Genomic DNA, 22,085 nt, shown 5'->3' on the forward strand with positions numbered 1-22,085 from the left:
TCTTTTATTTCCAGTTTTAATGTTTGAATAATTTCCTGTTTCATGTCCTGCAACCACGTCTGCAGCTCCTGCTTAGTTGGACTGGTCTCATTGTGCTTCGCTATATGTGACCTGCTGTCTGCAGCTAGCTCAGACGCCATGTTATCTTCTTCTCCCCCCCCACCCCGCGGGGCTCCCTTCTCCGCCTTCGTACTATCACTGTATGCAAACGCTGATAAGTCAATAATTTTCCTTCGGGCAGCCATTCCATTCCCTTTTGTGATCCTGCTCATTTTAAGCGTTGGGGTGCCATTTCGCCGCTGCCCCTGTCTCGGCAGCGTGCTCCGACGCCATGATAACTTCTTCCGCCCCCCCGAGGGATTCCCTTCACGGCCACCACGCACTCGCTTTAGTCCAGCGCTAATCCAACCAAAATTGCTCTACAGGGAGTCGATCATTTCCCCCTGTTCACCCTGTTCATCGGGGGCGCTGGAGTGCTATTTCGCCGCTGTCCCGGTTTCTTCTGCGTGCTCCGGCGCCATGTTTGCTTCTTTCTCCCCCACGAGGGGCTCCCTCCTCGTCCACCACACGCTCGCTGCCGGCAACCGCTGACCACATGAAATTGTCCCTACTTATGGCCCGGCATTTCCCCCTGCTTGTCTTAGTCGTCGGGGTGCCATTTCGCCGCAGTTACATGCCTTTTTCCTCCCCCTGCTACTGCGAGCCAAGAGTTCAAGCTGCCATACCCCCGGGATGACGTCACTTCCTCCAGAAAAGTGAAGATTTGTGAGGCAAGACTTGCCTTGGGTAAAGCCATGCTGACTTTGTTCCATTAAACCATGTATTTCTATATGTTCTGTGATTTTGATATTTAGAACACTTTCCACTATTTTTCCTGGCACTGAAGTCAGGCTAACTGGTCTATAGTTTCCTGGATCACCCCTGGGGACCTTTTTAAATAGTGGGGATACATTAGCCACCCTCCAGTCTTCAGGTACAATGGATAGGTTACAAATCTTTTACTAATATGTCTGAAATTTCATTTTTTAGTTCCTTCAGAACCCTGGGGATTATACCATCCTGTCCAGGTGATTTACTACTCTTCAGTTTGTCAATCAGGCCTACCACATCTTCTAGGTTCACCGTGATTTGGTTCAGTCCATCTGAATCATTATCCATGAAAACCTTCTCTGGTATGGGTATCTGCCTAACATCCTCTTCAGTAAACACCGAAGCAAAGAAATCGTTTAATCTTTCCGTGATGGCCTTATCTTCTCTAATTGCCCCTTTAACCCCTCGATCATCTAACGGTCCAACTGACTCCCTCACAGGCTTTCTGCTTTGGATATATTTTAAAGTTTTTACTGTGAGCATTTGCCTCTACGGCCAACTTCTTTTCAAATTCTCTCTTAGCCTGTCTTATCAATGTCTTACATTTAACTTGCCAATGTTTATGCATTATCCTATTTTCTTCTGTTGGATCCTTCTTCCAATTTTTTAATGAAGATCTTTTGGCTAAAATAGCTTCTTTCACCTCACCTTTTAACCATGCCGGTAATTGTTTTTCCTTCCTTCCACCTTTCTTAATGTGTGGAATACATAAGGACTGTGCTTCTAGGATGGTATATTTTTAACAATGACCACACCTCTTGCACACTTTTTACCTTTGTAGCTACTCCTTTCAGTTTTTTTCTATTTTTCTCATTTTATCAAAGTTTCCCTTTTGAAAGTTTAGCATGAGAGTCGTGGATTTGCTTTCTGCCCCCCTTCCAGTCATTAATTCAAATTTGATCATATTGGGGCAGATTTTACAATCTACGCGTGGGCATAGATTTGTTCGCACAACCCGGCGGGAACAAATCCTCGCCCGATTTTATAACATGCATGTGCTGCCTCGCACACGTTATAAAATCCAGGGTCGGTGCGCACAAGAGTGTGCACAATTGTGAACTTACGTGTGCCAAGCCGCACAGCCTGCCTCCGTTCCCTCCGAGGCCACTCCGAAATCAGAGCGGCCTCGGAGGGATCTTTCCCTCCATCTCCCCCCACCTTCCCCTATCTAACCCACCCCCCAGCCCTACCTAAATCTCCCCCCACCTTTGAGAAATTACGCCTGCCTCTGGGCAGGCGTAACTTACCTGCGCCAGCCGGCTGCTGGTGCGCGGTCCCTCAGCACGGCGACTGTTCCGGAGGCCTCGGCCCCGGCACGCCCCCTTTTCGAAGCCCCGGGACATACGCGCGTCCTGGGGCTTGTGCATGCTGCCGAGCCTATGCAAGATAGGCTCAGCGCGCGCAGGGGCAGGTTGGGGCAGCTTTTCGGGGGTTACGGGCTTAACCCTTTGAAAATCTGCCCCATTATGTTCACCATTGCCAAGCAGCCCTACCACCGTTACCTCTTTCACCAAATCGTGTGCTACACTGAGAATTAGATCTAAAATTGCTCCCTCTCTCGTCGGTTCCTGAACCAATTGCTCCATAAAACTTTCATTTATTCCATCCAGAAGCTTTATCTCTCTAGCATGTCCCGATGAAACATTTACCCAGTCAATATTGGGGTAATTGAAGTCTCTCATTATTACCGCACTACCAATTTGGTTAGCTTCCCTAATTTCTCTGAGCATTTCACTGTCCATCTCACCATCTTGGCCAGGTGGATGGTAGTATACCCCTATCACTATAGTCTTCCCCAATTCACAAGGGATTTCTACCCATATAGATTTGATTGTGCATTTAGGGGCAGATTTTAAAAGCCCTACGCACGCCAAGCCTATTTTGCATAGGCTCGGCTACACGTGTATGTCCCGGGGCTTGAAAAAAGGGGCGGGGCCTGGGCGGTCCTGGACGGGGTGGGGGTGGGACCGAGGCCTCCGACACAGCGGCCATGCCAAGGGATACGGCACACGCAAGTTACGCCTGCCTCTGAGCGGCCTCGGAGGGAACAGGGAAAGCCATTGGGGCTCCCCTAGGGCTAAAAGGTCGCAAGATGCATGTTATAAAATCGGGCGTACATTTGTGCGCGCCGGGTAGCCTGCACAAATGTAGGCCGCGCATGTAGTTTTAAAAATCTGGCCCTTAGTCTCATGCAGGATGTTTATCCTGTTGGACTCTATGCCATCCTGGACATAAAGCGCTACACCGCCTCCCGGGTGTTCCTCTCTGTCATTGCGATATAATTTGTACCCCGGTATAGCACTGTCCCATTGGTTATCCTCTTTCCACCATGTCTCTGAGATGCCAATTAAGTCTATGTCATCATTTACTGCTATACATTCTAATTCTCCCATCTTACTTCTTAGACTTCTGGCATTTGCATACAAACATTTCAGTGTGATTTTTGTTTGTATTTTCATTCTGCTTTTTAATTGATAGGGATGTTAGAATTTTTTAGCTCAGGTGAGTTTTTAGTTACAGGCACTTGGACTATTTTTCTAATTATTGGAACCTCACTGTCGGGATGCCCTAATTCTAATGCGTCATTAGTATCCTTTGAAGATACCTCCCTCTGAACCATGTACTGCTGAGCGACTGTCGACTTTCCCCTTTGTTATTATTTATTTAAAGTCTCTTCTATACCGATAGCCGTTCGCACATTGTATCGGTTTACATCAAACAAAAAACTTTTGGGCAGGGCCCTTACAAGTAACAGTTGAAGAAAGTTAACTAATGACAAGGTAACTTAAAAAGGAGTATCATATGCAGTTATAGTAACAGAAACATTGATAAACTGATTGGCAGAAATAACTAAGTAAAAATAAATAGAACAATTATAATAAAATAACTACAATGTACATTATTTTTACAGCATTCTTAATCATATTCGACGGAGGGGTAACAGGTCAGCTACTCGAATTGTTGCTCGCTTGCTGTTGGGGATTCTTATGCGTAGGAGGGGGTGAAAGGGGGTAAGCTTGTTGGAACAGCCACGTTTTAAGTTTTTTTTTTAATTTGGGAGTAGAGTGTTCTAGTTTAAAAGCTGCTCTATCTCCTTTTTAAAGGTTAGCGCCAGCAGTCTGGTTCCATCCTGGTTAAGATGGAGCCCATCCCTTTGTAAGATTCCCTCTTTCCCAAAAGGTTCCCCAGTTCCTAACAAAACTGAATCCCTCTTCCTTGCACCATCGTCTCATCCACGCATTGAGACTCCGGAGCTCTGCCTGCCTCTGGGGACCTGCGCGTGGAACAGGGAGCATTTCAGAGAATGCTACCCTGGGGGTTCTGGATTTAAGCTTTTCAAGAGCCTAAATTTGGCTTCCAGGAGCTCCCTCCCACATTTTCCTATCTTGTTGGTGCCCACATGTCCATGACAGCCGGCTCCTCCCCAGCATTGTCTAAAATCCTATTTAGCTATGAGGTCCGCCACCTTCGCACCAGGTAGGTATATTACCAGGCGATCCTCACGCCTACCAGCCACCCGGCTGTCTACATGTGTCGGGCCTGACTACATGTGTCAGGGGACTGCATTCCTGTATGAGACTAGTTAATTGAAATCTGAAAATAAATGTCTCTTTTGAAGAAATTGAGAATTAGAGGAGTACCTCTCCATTAACTTGGAACAGCAATACCCAAGTAATCACACACCGTACCTTGCTACATATGACTTCTTGTGTGTTTACATTACTCTACAATTCCTGTGTGCATTTGTCACCTATTTGCCAGAAAACTGTTGTGTTAACTTTAAATCTAGTCATTCTCCATTCATGTCAAACTCTCACAGGAATCAATGGGAATTTTATAAACAGAACTTCCTATTTAAGTTATTTATATATTTATATCAAATCATGTACACCATTCAAGACAGCTCAGACTCCTGGTATAGTATGTCATATCTATGTTTCAGTGTCTTTTTTCACGTTGGGGCAGATTTTAAAAGCCCTACGCGCATAAATCCAGGTGGATTTACGCGCGCCGGGCCTGTTTTCAAAAGGCCCAGTGGTGCGCGTGAAGCCCCGGGACGCGCGTATGTCCCGGGGCTTATCTGAGTGGGCGAGCAGGGGGCAGTCCGGGAGGCATGGCCGAGGACTCCGGCACAGCGGCCATTTGCCACTGTACTGGAGGATCGCGCGCCGGCACTTGGTTTTCTTTACGGCTGGGGGGCGGGACAGGGAGGCGAAGGTGAGGCAGAGGGTACGGGGAAAGCCAGCTGGTCTCCCCGAGGGCTTGGCCCGCGCAAGGTGCACTAGTGTGCACCCCCTTGCGCGTGCCGAACCTTGATTTTGTAACATGTGCACGGCTGCGCACGCATGTTATAAAATCGGGCGTATATTTGTGCGCGCCGGGTTGCGCGCACAAATGTACACCCACGCGCATGTTATAAAATCTGCCCCTTTATTTGTAATTAGAGATTGTCACCAAAGTAGAAAATTATTGACAAAAGGCGCTGTTGACTATCAATTTACATAAATTTTGCATATAATATAAATAAGAGCAATGGTTGTATTTTCAAATTGATAAAGGTTTACATTTCAATTTATTTTTTCTTTGCCGCTGCTAGTGCTTAGAAAGCCATTCCTCCTCTTTGCTTGAAGGTCCAGACATAACAGTTTCATGACACCACATCAAGACTGATGTCACATCTGCTATTCAAAGATGGTAGCTGGCATACTGAGGTATCCCTTGGTGCCACATCTCTCAAAATAACCTGAACCCAACTCCCAAGCTCATTCACTGGCAGACCATAGCTATGGCCTAGCATCTGGCCTTAGTGAGCATGTTCTAGCAGCAGCTAAAAAATAACATTATGAATGTTATGGGGAAAGGATCGATTTAAAGGGGCAGTAGGGAAAAGGTAAATAGGGATTTAAAGGGCCAGAACATGCAAAAACAAAAAAACCATGTACCATATTCACATAAAAATATCCTACAGAAGAAGCACCCACTACCCCATTGAAGGCCTGATTCATCAAAGTTTTTCTATTCCCCTTGACAAAGAATGAAAAAAAAGGTTTAGTGTATTTGAGGAGTGTGCAATTGAACAATTTTTGTTGGCGTCATTTCATTTCATTATTTGTTCTGTTTTGTGTCGTTTCATTTTATCACATGCTTATTGGTTTTAGCACAAATCAAAACCCATTTCATATGCATTTAACATGATTTAAAACTCACTACATTGCTTTAATGTACATTAATTTAGCATGTGCTACAATATTTAACATACACTAATATGCACAAAACAAAGAACAGCACATCCCAATGGATCTGGGTATCCTGGTCCGTGGGAGAATGATTTGCATACCCAATTACATTTCACTCAACAGAGGAAATAACCAATGAATCTTTGATGCTGGGCCAATGATTGCGATCTGCATGGATTGTTATTGTTTAGTATTCTTTGGTAAGCTGTCAATTACTTGTGACAGGGCACTCTGGTCCTGTTCTCAGAGTGCATCTAACCTTGAAAAAACACCAATAGTGGCGCTAATAAATTGGAATCCAAATCAATTACCTAATATAATTCTCTTATCTACACCTGGCTATAGGCATTTGTTTTCAATATTTCAGTGAAAGCAGATGACCAAGATAAAGGATTGCCTTGGGTTCTTTTCCATTGTATTGATCCTCCACGACTCTGTAAATTCCAGCTTTAAAGTAATCAGCAAATCAATGAAGAATGTTTTCTTCCAATAAATGGCACCATGTCACCTAAATTAATACTTGTGTCACACAGGCTGACCTGCAAGACCACAAGACATATGGGTACTAGAATATGCTAATTTCTTGAGCAAAGTCTCCTTCCTGGTGTAATTCATTGATGGTGTAGTGAGGACAGAAATATGATAGGACTTGAAACGAAGTATGCTACATCTCAAGCCATATGCATCCCATTTCCCTAGTGGTTTGAGGCATATACCGTAATTATCTTTAAGGTATGCTGCTGCTGTGGACAAGCAAGAAGTGGAGAGCATTGCCATGAAAGACATGAGCGAAGTGGTGCTGGGAAGTGGAAATCATATCCAGGGACAAAGGATGACATTCAGAACGGTTTAGGGGGGGAAAGTAAACTGAAAAAATGTTTGGTGGCAGATCATAGTGCCATTGTGTATCTGCATTTCAGTGGCAAAAGTTCCATCTACAGACCAGAACAAACAAATTCAGTCATTTTGCTCTGAGTTGCCAGGTCATTTTAACCCACAACCTTAACCCATTGTTGAAAATAATGCATTGTATTCATACAGCCTCATATATGTGACTCTCTAAATAAAGAAACAGGATTCTGAACTGCAATATTACTCTACAGATATAATTGTAACACCACTGACTTTTATTACTTGGAGAAACTACACTCTCATCTTTGTACTGTGGGGGCACTAGTATAAATTACCAAAAACATTTTTACCGACTAGATAAAGAAAACGTAGACAGTGAATTCAAACTCTTGGCCGTTACTTCTAATTTATAACTTGCTAAGTCTATATTTTAACTCAGATTGAATACCATACCTACCAACATGAAAAATTCATACCAGCCTATACGGAAAAGAGTATTCTAGTGTGATAAGAAAAAAAAAAGTTTCAAGAGTATATCTGCAAAACATTCTAGCAGAACAGAAGGAAAAGCCAATAGCCTGAGGGTGAAAGGCAAAGTTAAGGGCCCATAACCCGCCAGGGTATTAGCAGTTTGGAAGACGTAATGTTCTAACCGATGTGTTATGACATCCAGGGGCATTATCTGACAGAGAAGCTTACTGGAACGTTAGCATAGCTATTCCTCACTAGTTCAGACACTGTTTCCTTACTAAACACTCCTTCAAGTGTAGTCAATACACTTATGCCTCTCCTCTTCATATTATTGTATTATCTAATTTTATTCAGTTATGCCTTACTATCGCTCCGGCTATCCTAGCCCTCCAGGTTAATACCCCTTGTTATATGTAACTTTCATCTCTTGTTATATGGTTTTGACTTTGTTATTCCCCCATGTTATTTGTAAACCGATCTGATATGAATTTCTTTCATGAAGGTCGGTATATAAAAATGTTAAATAAATAAATAATAAATAAAATAAATAGCATCAAGATTTTAAAATTGGTTTTCCTTACATTCTCTGGGGCTTAATGCTTTGCTTTTGAATCTCTGTCTTCTTCCCTCCTCCTCCCCCCAGTAGTACTATAAATCTTATGACAAAGCAGTTCTAAATGAACAAGTCAGACATTCTTTACTCCTGACTTGATAATTTCTGCCAAAAGTACAATCAATTATTTTTTTGGTTCTTCAATAATCCAGGAGAAGAGCTTTGTTTTGCTACTGCTTGGTTTATCATGTAGGAACAGTGCCAGCGGGGAATTCTCACTGTTCCTGGACCCTCAAAGAACAAAATAATTAACTGCAACCACCAACAGCAGAGGTAATGAAAATACTAGTACCTTGTTCTGCAGCATTATGTGAGAGCTGGTTCAAATTCAGAGGTACAACATTCAGCAAAAGAGGGAGGGTTGCAATATAGTGTTTCTAAAGGAAGCATGTTAGTAAGGCATTTACTTTTATTAGTATAGTCTCTTTAACGAAAAGCAGTAGGGTTGTATGGAATGTCATTGAAGTGGGAGCCTGTTTAGTTTGTCTTTTGTCCCCAAAATGAAAAAAAAAATCTGAATTTTGGCAGATTTGTGTTTTGCTTGCAAATGATGGGAAACAAGGGTGTTTCATTTTGCTTGCAAACAAATGCACATTTATTTATTTATAACTTTTATATACCGAGGTTCAATTAACAGAATTAATTATCACTTCGGTTTACATTACAACCACATCCCTAAATTGAAGCATTACCCATTTAATGCTCCCTACTCCTCCCCTGATTTGAGCCTTGGTGCATGAGGGCATATTAATGAAGTTCCATGATGTGCCGAGTGGTAACGTTCTCTGCGTTAACCAGACGTGGCAGTTTGATGTTTGCTGAGCTCTGCTATCGAAGCAGTCATCTAAAATGCTGGAAATGCCCTATCACCCTATATTACGTAGGGAAAGCATGCAGAGGCATGGCTTCAGGAATGCTTTCCAACAGATTTGTAAAAGTGTTGTGTGCACCTTAACCCAGCATTTAGGTACAGGCAATGGAGGCAACTACCTTTGGTGCCAAATTTTCATAGGCGACAGAGCACAGCCATTGCTGCCGTATCACTGATACACGTCTGCTGGTGCCGACACAACAACAGCTGGGAAAGGAAATTCCTCGCACTACAAAACCCACACTCATTAACCCTTTAAATGTTAATATAGCATAGATATTTTCCTTTTTACTCTTTTCAAAACATGATGCTTGAAACAACTCTTTTCACACTTAAACATAATCACCATAAGGTTGTTAAAAAATTTTTTTTAAAGGGTGTAAGTGATGCTTTATAAAACTTTTAGAACACCACCCAGGTGTACCTTGTTTAGCTTTTTAATCATCAGCACCACCGTCCTCCCTGTAGTCCTTTTTATTTTTTCAAAAATTTTTTTTTGTTATTTTATCTTATTATTTCAAATTCTTTGGGGCGGATTTTAAGAGCCCTGCTCGCGTAAATCGGGCAGGGCCCTGCGCGCCGGTGCGCCTATGTTCAATAGGCCTACCGGCGCGCGCAGAGCCCCGGGACTCGCGTAAGTCCCGGGGTTTTCCGAGGGGGGCGTGTCGGGGGCGGGGCCGAGCGGTGCACCGTTTTCGGGGCGGGACGCGGCGTTTCGGGGGCGGGCCGGGAGCGTGGTTTCGGCCCGGGGCGGTCCGGGGGCGTGGCCGCGCCCTCCGGAACCGCCCCCGGGTTGCGTCTAGGCGCGCCAGCGGCCCGCGGGGATTTACTTCTCCCTCTGGGAGGTGTAAATCCCCCAACAAAGGTAGGGGGGGGGGTTTAGACAGGGCCGGGGGGGGGGGGGTGGGTTAGGTAGAGGAAGGGAGGGGAAGGTGAGGGGAGGGCGTTAGCGAATTCCCTCCGAGGCCGCTCCGATTTCGGAGCGGCCTCGGAGGGAACGGAGGTAGGCTGCGCGGCTCGGCGCGCGCCGGCTACACGAAATCGGTAGCCTTGCGCGCGCCGATCCAGGATTTTAGCGGATACGCGCGTATCTACTAAAATCCCGCGTACTTTTGTTTGCGCCTGATGCGCCTACAAAAGTACGCGAGGGCGCCCTTTTTGTAAATCTACCCCTTTATGAGGAAATGTGAAAAGCAACACAGAGGATCATAATTCGCCAAAAACATTCAAAAAACCCAAGAGGTAAATGGGAAAGTGTCCCAGATGAAACTTAACTTAAACTTGAATCCCAAGGCTTCGGTGTGACCATTGGCAAAGTTTGCCCCAACAAGGCCCAGTTTCGAATTGCTTCTTCGTCAGGGGAAGCCACTGATTGCACCACAAATAACGTGGTGTATGCGATCATATTTGATTGCTCTAAGGTATATGTGGGAAGGACCAGCAGGGCGATTAAGATTCGTTTGATGGAACACAAATCGCGAATTAACAACAGAGGTTTTTCAGCTCCCCTTGTGAGTCACTGCGTTGAGTATGGTCACAGTTTTGAGGATTTGAAATGGACAATAATTGAGAAAGTAATAAGTAATTCACCATTGGATGACATGGGGTCATTACTAAACTAGGGAGCAATATTGGATTCATAAGTTAAAAGCTGAAGCACCGTTTGGGTTGAACGATCAAATTGATTGGTTTTCTCTCATTTAAAGGAAAGTTTGAATTTTATTACCGCCATGGTTAGAGTCACATGATGGAGTCCCTTTAAAAATGGGACGCTGAACAGAGGCAGGCAGGTTCGCCATGTTTTGAGAGGACATCGGGCAGCGCTTTCGCGAGCTGATACAATGGATTTAAGTGAAGAGCGAGTTGAGATGTGCAGCGGCAAAGTGGCTTCCCCTGACGAAGAAGCAATTCGAAACCGAGCCTTGTTGGGGCAAACTTTGCCAATGGTCACACCGAAGCCTTGGGATTCAAGTTTAAGTTAAGTTTCATCTGGGACACTTTCCCATTTACCTCTTGGGTTTTTTAAATGTTTTTGGCGAATTATGATCCTCTGTGTTGCTTTTCACATTTCCTCATAAAGAATTTGAAATAATAATATAAAATAACAAAAAAATTTTTTTGAAAAAATAAAAAGGACTACAGGGAGGACGGTCAGAGGCTCCCGGCACAGCAGGTTCAAATGTTAAGACAAAGTTCGGGGGGGGGGGGTCCTAGGTTTGGGCTAGGGGCCGGGTAGGTTAGGGGAAGGGGAAGGGAGACTAGCGAAGGGGGTTGGGAGCGGGAGAAGGCTGCGGGCGTTGGCGTGTGCAAGTTGCACTATTGTGCACTCCCTTGCGCACGCTGACCCCCGATTTTATAACATGCGCGCACCAGTGCGCGCATGTTATAAAATCGGGTGTCCGTGTGCGCGCCCCGGGGAGCGCGCGCACATTTTAAAATCTACCCCAGACTGAGAAAGATATGAGTGGAACTGCTTTGATTTTATACGATAAGGCACCATATCAAAATAAACATTAGCATTGCCTAGCATGCTCAATCCCTTTGAAGGCAAATTTTGTTCAAATTGCATGGACTGCTGCAGAGCAAGAATGCTTTTTAAAATATAATCTCAAGCCCCTATTATAAACTTGTTTGAACTCACAGATCATTGAGCCACAAGATTAAATAGACAAGGGATATTTGACAGGGAAGGAGAACAACCCCAGCTGCTAGCTTGCTCATATATTAAAGAGGGAAAGATATAAATACATTTCTTTTAATATTCACTGTGCACTCAGGGTGAAAAAAAGAAGTGGTCCAAGGATATTGTGACAAAAGGAAAAACGCACTTTTTGTCATATTCAGTTTGGTTTTGTAGCTTCTGACATATATTTTATTTTCACCGATTGTAGAACGAGAAGGTGTACAACTCATTTGTTCATATTTATGGTCTGCCATTTCATGACATGGAACATGGGTCTGTTTTCTTATTTTTATAAGCCCCTGCGAAGAACAATCTCTTTGTTTGCCATAGAGCCTTGGGCTTTTAAAAAGCTGCGGGTGCAAACATTTTCCAGCGAGATATACTCCTTGCAAACTGGCAATGTTGATGAAATAGGTGCCAGCAAGATTTACTCGCATTCCTCGGATGATGACCGGCAACCCCTGCCACAGGTTTGGTGAAATAGTCGGCATGACAACCAAGTAAGCAAACACAGCAGGATGCAATGGCACAGACGTAGGCCTGTGGGTCTTCCGCTCAGACTGAAGGGCTTTTTTTTTTTTTTATGTACAAGCAGGAACATTTACTCCCCTACTGATGGTTTGAATGCACCACATTAGCATGGTTGGTAAGGCTGTACACTAGAGTTTGATTTCTACTGTTTTACTGACAAAGGTATTTATTTATTTAAAGTTCTTTTAATATACCGATGCTCAAGACAAGGTCTTATCGTACCAGTTTACAATAAACAAGGTGGGGAAACCAGTTAACACAGGAAGCGAAAGTTACATTAAAACAGGGAAGTCGAACATGGCTGCTTGAAGAAAAAGGGATAGATTAACAATTTCTATTCTAAAAAGGTATGCAATGGCCACACAGGAGGAAAAGAAGGCAATAGTGTCAACGTTCAGGTGACAACATGGAAAAAAATATATAGGAGGGAAGATGAAAATTACAATGGCTGTAGATGATAAAAAGTGTGTGTGTGGGGGTTAATATATGAAGATATGATTCAGTGATGTAGAGAAAGGCTCCCAGGAGCTCTTCATTAAATGCTGGGAAAGCAGAGAGTCGCAGCAAATAGAAAAGAGCCCCCTTCAAATAAATGAACAGCCCGAGTGAAAGTATAGGTGTAAAAGGCAGACAAGTTACATAAGGAGGAAGCCAAAAAATAAAGGCTGGGAACTATAAAAAGCATCCCCAAAATTGGAACCACTCGCCCCCAATCCCTCCACCAAAGGACCTAAAGAGGTTAAAGAAAAGGAATAACTTACAACAACTCAGGGAGAAGGCTGAAAAGACAACAAAAGACACCAGTTTAAGAGAGAAGCAGACAATGAAAACAAATGGATCTTGTTAGGAAGGCCAAAAAAAGTTACTATTGAAATGACGGAAGCTGTACCCTGCAGCCAGGGTTACTACAGTTTGAAATCTGGAATAACTGCATTTATGTGCAAGGTCAGATCAATATTTGGGTTAATCAAGTTGAAGTAGTGACGTGGGGATGGCAGAGACGAAGGCATACATGGAGTACTTTCAGAAACTTCACCTTGTTCTCATAAAAGGTGCGCGGCGGGGAAATATTTTAAGGAAATATTTGACACCAGTTATTCTTCAGCAAAATCTGAATAATGTGAGCTCTCTGTCTCCTGTAAGTAGAAAATTAAGCTCTCTTCTCTCCCTTCCAGTGCCTTTTCCTGACTGTAATCTACCTATCTTTTTGGCTTTCAGATCCCACAACTATTGTCCTTTTAGCAGGATTCTTGGTGGGTTCCGATAACATTTTCTGAACCAATGTAAGATTGACAGACCTTCTCCTTTTGAGACCACATTGCTTTCTCCTTCAGATTTTTATTTTGGTCCAGTGAAAGGTGTCTCAACCTATAAAGGATCCAGTATCTCCAGGACAAAAAAAAAAAGATAGCCGTTAAGAACACTGCATTGCTTCTTACGGAAGATGAAGAGATTGCAACCAAAATGACTGGAAATTCTGAATGGTTAGGTTGCCGAGTCAAAAGCAACATGCAGCCAAGCACCCGCAGGATGAAAATGCTAGTGAAAGGAGCCATGGGCCATGGACAAATTAGAATCAACTTATAGGTGAAAGAGATCTCACCACAGGAAACAAAAGGAAGATTCAGATAGGTAAGAGCAGAACCAAGAGTGGATGGAGCAAAAGGTCCAGAGTACAGAGGTTTAACTCAGTACTGCTACATGCTAATTAGAAGCATGCCACCTTGAAGCGTTGCAAATCTTTTAATTTTACATTACAATTATAATTGACATGCCTAAATCCATCCTACCTATAACCATCCTGTGACTCGAGCTTTTACTGATATTATTTTGTCTTGGTAGCATAGTTCATGAGAGTGCATTAAGCCAAGAAAATAAATGTCACCTGCTGCACACGCACACACACACACACACACACAATATACAATGACTTGGATAGATAAAAAAAAAAATCACCTTTGGAAAGACAAGGAAAGAAGATGACATTTTATGGCGGTTGATAGCGCAGAACACATTAGCATTTGAAATTCAAAGCGCTGTGGGCATGATGCATCCAGAGCTTTGCTAACAGGCACAGATCACTCTTAATAAACTGGATTCAGAGATAGGGAAGTCTCTTTTAACTTTTTCTAAATCCAGGCTATGTCACCATGTTTTACCTCAGGGTACAAAGAGGTTACTTTCCAATACTTAACCGTATAAGAAACATTTCTAATACTTGCCAAAAGAGAAGAGCATTTGATTTTCTTAATATACAATATACAATTAAGTAAGTTCTATGCAAACATCAATTACATTTTTTACCTAGATCACCATACAGTTATAAATTACTTTTTCGGTAATTGTACAACTTAATGAGAAAACGTTCATATGATGGAATCATATCTTCAATATTAAAGTCAACATCAAACAAAGGTTTTTTCCCCAGAACTAAAATAGCAAGTACCAAAGCAAAGTTGGCAGTAATTCCCCAGATCCGAAATGATTTGTTAGTTTGGGGATCTTCATACTCAAAGTAATGAGTCAATCCTGAAACTTCCTCAGAAAATTTATAAAGCATTGAGCTGTGCTTTTCGGGTTCCACAAAATAATCCAAGGGAACCGTGAACACGTCTGCCACTTCCACAGGATTGGAGCGGGGCTGGAACGTCTTATCGATTAATGCCACTACGGGGGTCACCAAATAACCAGCCTGAAAGAAAAACATGAAATAACTCAGCCTATGAAGAGCTAATTAAAACATCTGTTTGTAGGCAAAACAGGAAGCAAGCATGGTCAGGGTTGCCACCTTATCCAGTTCAACCAAACAGGCTGATCCAGTCCTGGCTTTGTCCCGTTGCATGCATGGAGTTGTAGTTTATTTATTTATGTATTTAAAGTTATTTCTATTTTGCCTATTGCCAGAGCAACTGTTCTAAACAAATTACAATAAAGCATATACATTAAAATTAACATACAACCACACAAGCTTATAAAACAAATATAAAATAACTAAAGGGTCATAAAATAAATACTAAATCAAAAATGCCTCCAGAAACAGGTACACTTATTGGTTTCTTAAAGCACTTATAATCCTGCATCTGCTATAGGCTAAAAGAAGACTATTCCATAATGCAAAGCCTATTAAAGAGAAGGCATGATGATGGCGTACTGCATTTACCTTAGGGATTGTCAATAAATGTTGATTATTCAAACACAATTACCGAGCTGGGTAATATTGAGTTATCTGATCTTGCAGTTAGATAGGTAGTACCCTCATCAAACAATGCTCGAAAGACTAAAACAAGGACCTTATATTTTATCCTTTGTTCAATCGGCAGCCAATGAAGGGTTTGCAGCACCAGAGCAATGTGTCCTCAATCTAGGTGGATAACTACAAGGCCCTAAGATGACAACTTGGTAAACCAACATATAAAGATTTGCAATAATCTAAGGTGATCAAACAAAGGCCTGAATCACTGATCTAAAATCAGCTTTAAAAAAAACAACCCCCCAAAGCCTCCATACCTTTTTCAGGAATTCTGATTTCCCTAACAAAAACAGGACTGTATCTTCAAACATGCAACAGGGCAAAGCCAGGAGTGGATCAGCCTGTTCAGACTGAGCTAAGTGAAGTGGCGACCCCAAGCATGGAGCACCATGACGGACACACTGACTTATTGTTCCACTCTTAGGTCATGGATTAATTCTGGATTAAGCATCAGTATGAAGCTAGCAATCCAAACAAACTCACTGATAAGGGAGAATAAAATCTTAAAAGAACACAGAGCCTGATATTCAAATTTACTTAGCAGGCTAGGGGGCGGCTATTGAATATTCAGCTATGTTCAGAGGCCACCAGTTCCCGAATACGCGACTGATCCAGATAAGCAGATAACTGCTTAAGTTGCGGGCAGGCAGCGGGAAGATCAGGGCAGTGCTGCTATTTGGACTTATGAGGTTACATTAACTGGATAAGATAGATCTGCCATAGAGCAGGTTTAACTCAGTCACATACAACTTATCCGACTAAGTAGTGCCAAATATGGGGATATTCAGCAGCATAGCCATGCTGCTGAATATCCCATGTAAGTTAGCTAGATAAGCTTTATTTAGATAACTTACATAGCTGTTTTCTTTTCAATACTAATCTCATAAAAATGTTAATTAAAAAATAATTATTTTCCTTTCTTTGCTAAGGAGAAGGGGATGGGGGAGGGGGGGGGGGTGTCGTATTCCAAAAGCTAATATAATGGCCACAGATCTATTGTGCTGTGCCCAAATGTCACAGCTATCATCCAGTAGGCAGGCATGTTTCTCAAAGCACCAGAAATGCAGGAATCAACTGAGCCAGGTTTGGACTGGGTATGGCAATAGTTCTGAAAAGTACTCCTCAAAAATCGTCAAGCAGGTCTGGTTTTCAGAGTAGCCTTAATTAGCAAGCACACAAGAGATCTACATTCTGTGCTATAAGAACAAGGCTAATGGAGAAATTACTATTTATCTGATAATTTCCTTTCCTGAAACGAAGGCAAGCCAATCCCCACAAGTGGGTTATACACTTCTACCAGCAGATGGAATAAAAGCTGATGTCATGGATATATAGCCCTGCCCAGACATCAGCCTGCAAGTATTCTCTTGAAAAGCCAAACTGTTTACAAACTGATAATACTTGAAAATGACTATTAACAATCAATCACTCATTCTTTTAACCAATAGAGAATACTTAGTGCAGACAAAAGAATTAACGTTCACTAAACTGAGGGACCAGTCCTCCAACGAATAGCAGGAACACGCTGCAACATCTAGACCTAAAGAGTGAACCAAGGGAAAAAATTGGCAGCTGAGAGCGGGTCGAGGATTGGCCTGCCTTCATTAGAGGAAAGGAAATTTATCAGGTAAGTCGTAATTTCTCCTTGCTCTGCACTCAGGCAGGCCAATCCCCAAAGTGGGATGTACCAAAGCTACTTCTAAACAAGACAGGAGGTTGCCCATGATCCATTTAGCACTGCATATGTGTGAAGGCTGCACACTGCGGACCCCAAACGTCCAAGCGGAAAAGCTTGGGAAGGTATGCAAGAAAGACCACAAAGCCCAGGAAAACTTGGCTGGAGATGATAATCAAAGCTCTTCCCACAAAAGTGCCTGAGCTCTTTTGGAATGTGCTCTAAGTTGTTTACAGAAAGGAATCTCGACATCCACACAGGCGGCTGAGATGACATCCTTTTTCCAACGGGCTATATTTAGTTGCTCGTGTTACCAGTTCCCCTTACCACACCATGGAGCAGAAACAATCGATTAGACTTCCTGACATGTTTAATAGCCTCCAAGCATCATCTCAGAAGCCATTCGAAATCCAAAGCACGCATGAGACAATCATCTCATCTCTATTCCTCTTCAGCAAAGGCAGGAAAAATAGACTGATTCAAATGAAACGTCAAAAACATTTTCGGCAATAGAAGGTACAGTCTGCATCTGCACTGCCCCTGGAGTCACACATAGAAAAAACTGTTTGAGGAAAGTAGCTTCAAGAAGAGGCTAAGTAGTGGTCAAAAGGCAGGACCCGCCAAGAATCCAGAACCAGATCAAGGTTCCACAAGGGCACTGGAAGCCACCAGGGAGGACAAAGATTTTTAACTCCCTTCAAGATCTGAGATACATATGGAGGGGAAGAACAATACCCTCCACTGACTTGCCCCCTTTAAGAGGAGAGAGCTGCCACTTGGAACTTCCAAAAATTAATGGAATTTTCACTTTGAGAGGCTGAGAACCTCACTCCTCACACCAGGCCTCAAAAACACTCCAAATGCTAACATAAGCCAGAGACATAGAAAACGTTCCAGCCCGGAGCAAGGTGGAATCACTGCTGCAGAATAACCATGCTTCAATAACTGAAGGACAGAATCGACCTGGATCATCATTTAGAATGGATTCCTGCCCAACAGATTCATCCAGGGCGGCCTTTTGAGAGGACTGCCCTACAGAAGACTCTTCAGATCAGCCTCTGGGCCAATCTGGAGCCATCAGAAGCATGGTTTCAGTCTGACTTGTGATCTTTCGCATGGCCCTACCTAATAGTGGCCATGGCAGGAAGGGATATAGCTCCCCACCCCGTGGCCCTGCTTGAACGAGAGCATCAATTTGCAGAGTTTTCGGATCCCATCTGTGACTGAAGAATCTAGAAGTTTCGCATTGGCTGGTCACCAGCAAATCCAGAAGAGTGACCCCAGCGTGCCACCATGATTGGAAAAGCCTCGGCTGACAACTCCCACTCTCCAGGGGCCAAGTTCTGACCACTGAGAAAGACGGCCCTTACATAGTCCTTTCTGGAAATGTGGAAGACGGATATGTCCAGAAGACGTTGCTCTGCTCATATCATGAGCACATTCATTTGCTCTGAAAACCTGAGGGCTCTTGGTTCCAGCCTGATGAAGGATGTAAACCACCGTGGACCCATTGTCAACATTATCCTGACCATCTGAGCCTCTAGAAGCTTGTCGAATCTCAAGCACACCAACAGAACTGCATATGCTTCCAATCAATTGATGCTCCTTGGCGCTACAGTGATCTATATTACCATTTCGGTGTCTCCAAGGAAACTCCCTTCCTGAGACAATCCACTTGCAACCATCAGTGCAAGTGGATGCTCACCTCTAATAGCAAGTGAAGCCTCACCATGTAGTCCTGAGACTGTAGACCTCATCGGGAAGCTGCACTGAAGAGGCTGCATGTGCACCCTTGCCCAGGAAAACCTCCAACCTGGCTGCCATCAAACCCAGGACTGTAGATAAGGTCACACTATTAGGCGAATAGATCTTCTCAGGGTTTGAACTGGAGCAATCAACTTTTGAATGTGACTCCCTGGCCGAAACACAGACTCCAAGATACGCCAGCATCTGAGGCGGCTATAAGCTGCTCTTGGCCACGTTCACCACTTAGTCTAGCTCTTGCAGTACTGAGACCACCAATGAGAAGCCAAGTGATTCTCTTCCATGCTTTTGTTCCAAAACAACCAGTCATCCAAATACGGGGAACCAAGATGCCACGCCTGAGGAAAGACCACCATGACCTTAGAAATGGTCTTGGGCTCAGTGGCCTGTCGGAAAGGCAGGGTCTGAAACTAATAAACACTTCCCAGAACTGCAAACCATTGATGTTCCTGGCGAATGGGAATATATAGAAATGCTTTCGTCAGATCTAGAGATGGGAGAATTCCCCTGATTGCACTCCCATTTACCCAATAATTTCCTTTTCTCTATATGGAAACGAGTCGCCTGCAAATGATAAATGAGTCCTTTGAGATCTAGGATGGGCCAAAAGGAACCCTCCTTTTTTGTACAACAAAAGAAATGAAACAGTGGCCCATATTTTCTTGCAAATCAGAAACAGGAATTACGGCCTTCAATCCAACAGCCTCCTTAAGGAAGTCTCCACTACCACCCTCTTCTATAGAAGTTGCAAGGAAAGACCACAAAGGCATCTAGAGAAATGTGAAGAAAACTCCAGAGCACAGCCTTTTCTTCACACTTCCAGAACCCATTGGATTGACGTGATTCGGACCCAGCTCTAATAAAAGTGAGACAAGCTCCCGGAGCCCACAACTTTTCGAGGCTTCCTGGATCAAAAGGTCTGAAGCTTACCAAAAGGTTGAGAACTCTAAGTAGTCACTCCCTTATAATGTTGACAATGCCTGCAGCCTCTAGCATGGCCTCTTGCCCAAGAGGACATGATGCTGGCTTCTTATCCTCTGGCATACGAGGGACCTGGGATTTCCCCTCATCTACATACCATGTTCTCCAACTAAAAAAGAACCCTTAAAGAGTAACCTTGTGAGACTGGACTTAGAAACTGAATCTTCCAACCTATTTCGCAACCACAGCTGATGCCTAGCCGCTCTCATGGAAGCCAGCCCTCTGGTGGCAGAGCAAACAAAGTCATAGCCCACATCAATTAAGAAGGCAGCCCCAGTTCCAACAGTGCTCTATTCAACCCCACTCCCTCAGGCTCCTGAGAGAGGTGTGGACTCGCCCTAGCCACCAAGGAGCAACAAGAGGCAATTTGCAAATTCATTGCCATGGTCTCAAGGCCTGCTTAAGGATAGCTTCAATTCTCCTATCCTAATCATCTTTTAGAGTTATCCCTGCTTCTGCCGGAATGGTGGTCAGCTTAGACACAGAACACACCAGCGCTTCCACCTTCAGAAAACTTAACTGTTCTCTTACCACTGATTCAAAGGGGTACGGCCTGCAAAGCGTGCCTCCCTTTAAGGTTTGCTTCTGGAGTATTCCATACAAGGGCAATGAACTTGAATTGCATCCAGGAGGGGAAAGAAACAAGATGCTTGCATAGGGTGACCAAAATGGGATCCATCTTTTGTGTAGCCGTAGAGTCACCACCAGTCACACCAAGCGGCTTCAGAGTCTGAGATAACAAACTTGGCGACTTATCACTATGAAAGAAACATAGCAAAGGTCTATGCTGCTGCAAATGTGGAGGAATTTTCCACTCAGCCAGAGGGAAGAAACCCAAATCTTCATCAGAATCATCTGTATCCACATCCTCTTGCATATCATCAGGGATTCCTGTACCACGGCATTTGCATGCGGTAACAACAACTGGGAACCCTTAGTATGCCACTCCACTTTGAAGGTATCGCCGTCTCTGCTGGGCGCCCCTGCAGAAATGTCTGTAGTCCCTGGAAAATTCCACTCAGGAAAAGGAGGATGGGCATATACCAAGCCCTATAGACCTCAATCTGATGTCCTCAGATCCGAACATCCCCTAAAGATGTTTTCTTCCTAGGGTCAACTGAAGAAGGGGATACCCTCAACAAGTCATTTTCAGCTCTAGTCCCCACTGACTGAGGGCAGTGCTGGCACAGACTCGCAGAAATCCTAGGCTGTATTGGCCATATATGGCAAGCAGTACAGATCACTAGGTGCTTAGAAATATTTGTCACTGGTACCATACCGCCTCGCTTTCCTTGTGCACCCAAATAAAAGACAAGTTTAATTACACTCACAGTATGCTCACACTCAAGTAGACGCTCAGTACGGGCTCAAGTAGGCGCACAGAGTACTCAGGTAGATGTTTAGCGCATGCAAAAGTCAGCACTAAGTCTCAAATAGGCGCACTGCAAATATAGGTCACGACCTTGTGTGCACAAGTAGGCGCTCATGTGAACGTCTACGTCACCACACAGTCACGTGGAAATCATGCGCACAAACAGGCATGCGAAAATGCTGCCATGGCATAACAATTGGCTCAAAAAACCAAGCTTGGGAGCAGGGCCTAGCCAAAGGCTGCTCAATCCACCATGCCTGCGCAGCCATAGCACCTCACTAAACTCTCCAGGGAAGTGAAAGGGAAGAAGGAAAAGACACTGACCCACTCATGCTGATGGAGGAAGACCTGGTAAGGAAGGAATAGGGGAAATAAAGTTTCCCTACTGTTTTCTGCTCCTTTTATTTATTTAATTTTACCTGAGCTTAGATGTTTCCTGACTGAGAGTATGACTGGGTCTCCAGCTATGGGAAGAGAACACGAAAGCCTTCACCACCGAGCCTCCCTTGTCCTTCAGCTGTTTTGTTTTGGGTTTTTTTTTAAAGTCCACACTTGTAAAGGCTGCCGGACTAAAGGCACTCGACTGAGGGAGGGACCCATTGGTGTCACCTAAGATGTACAAGCAGTGCTCCTTTTCTTCTTAATCGTCCTCTTTTTTTTTTTTTTTACAAGCACTCCCCAGTATGGAAATGCATACCTGCCTTCTACTGGAGATGGAAAATACTGGCAGGATGATGTCGGGGCAGGGCTATATATCCATGATGTCAGCTTTTATTCCGTCTCCATCTGCTGGTAGAGGACTGGCCTACCTGTGTGCATAAGAATTGCATGTTTCCATTACATCTGAAAACCAGACCTGGTTGAATGTCTTGATGACAATTCAGTAACTTCTGGGTCATGACTGTGATTCTAATG

The 22,085-nt window shown here is 43.7% G+C and overlaps 1 protein-coding gene across 2 annotated transcripts in view; it reads right to left on the reverse strand.

The window, feature by feature from the left end:
* Window positions 1-11,773: 11,773 nt before the first annotated feature.
* The window catches only part of NUDT7 (nudix hydrolase 7), a 37,954-nt gene continuing 27,642 nt past the window's right edge, over window positions 11,774-22,085 (reverse strand). Inside the window, exon 5 of one of the 2 annotated variants that reach the window (XM_029608171.1) lies at window positions 11,774-14,820. In XM_029608171.1, the coding sequence (XP_029464031.1) occupies window positions 14,449-14,820 (372 nt within the window). In that variant the 3' untranslated portion in view covers window positions 11,774-14,448. The remainder of the gene's footprint in view (window positions 14,821-22,085) is intronic. The other variant, XM_029608170.1, reaches the window with a different exon arrangement.

This window comes from Rhinatrema bivittatum, chromosome 7, assembly GCF_901001135.1.
Source record: "Rhinatrema bivittatum chromosome 7, aRhiBiv1.1, whole genome shotgun sequence".
Lineage (NCBI taxonomy): Eukaryota > Metazoa > Chordata > Amphibia > Gymnophiona > Rhinatrematidae > Rhinatrema > Rhinatrema bivittatum.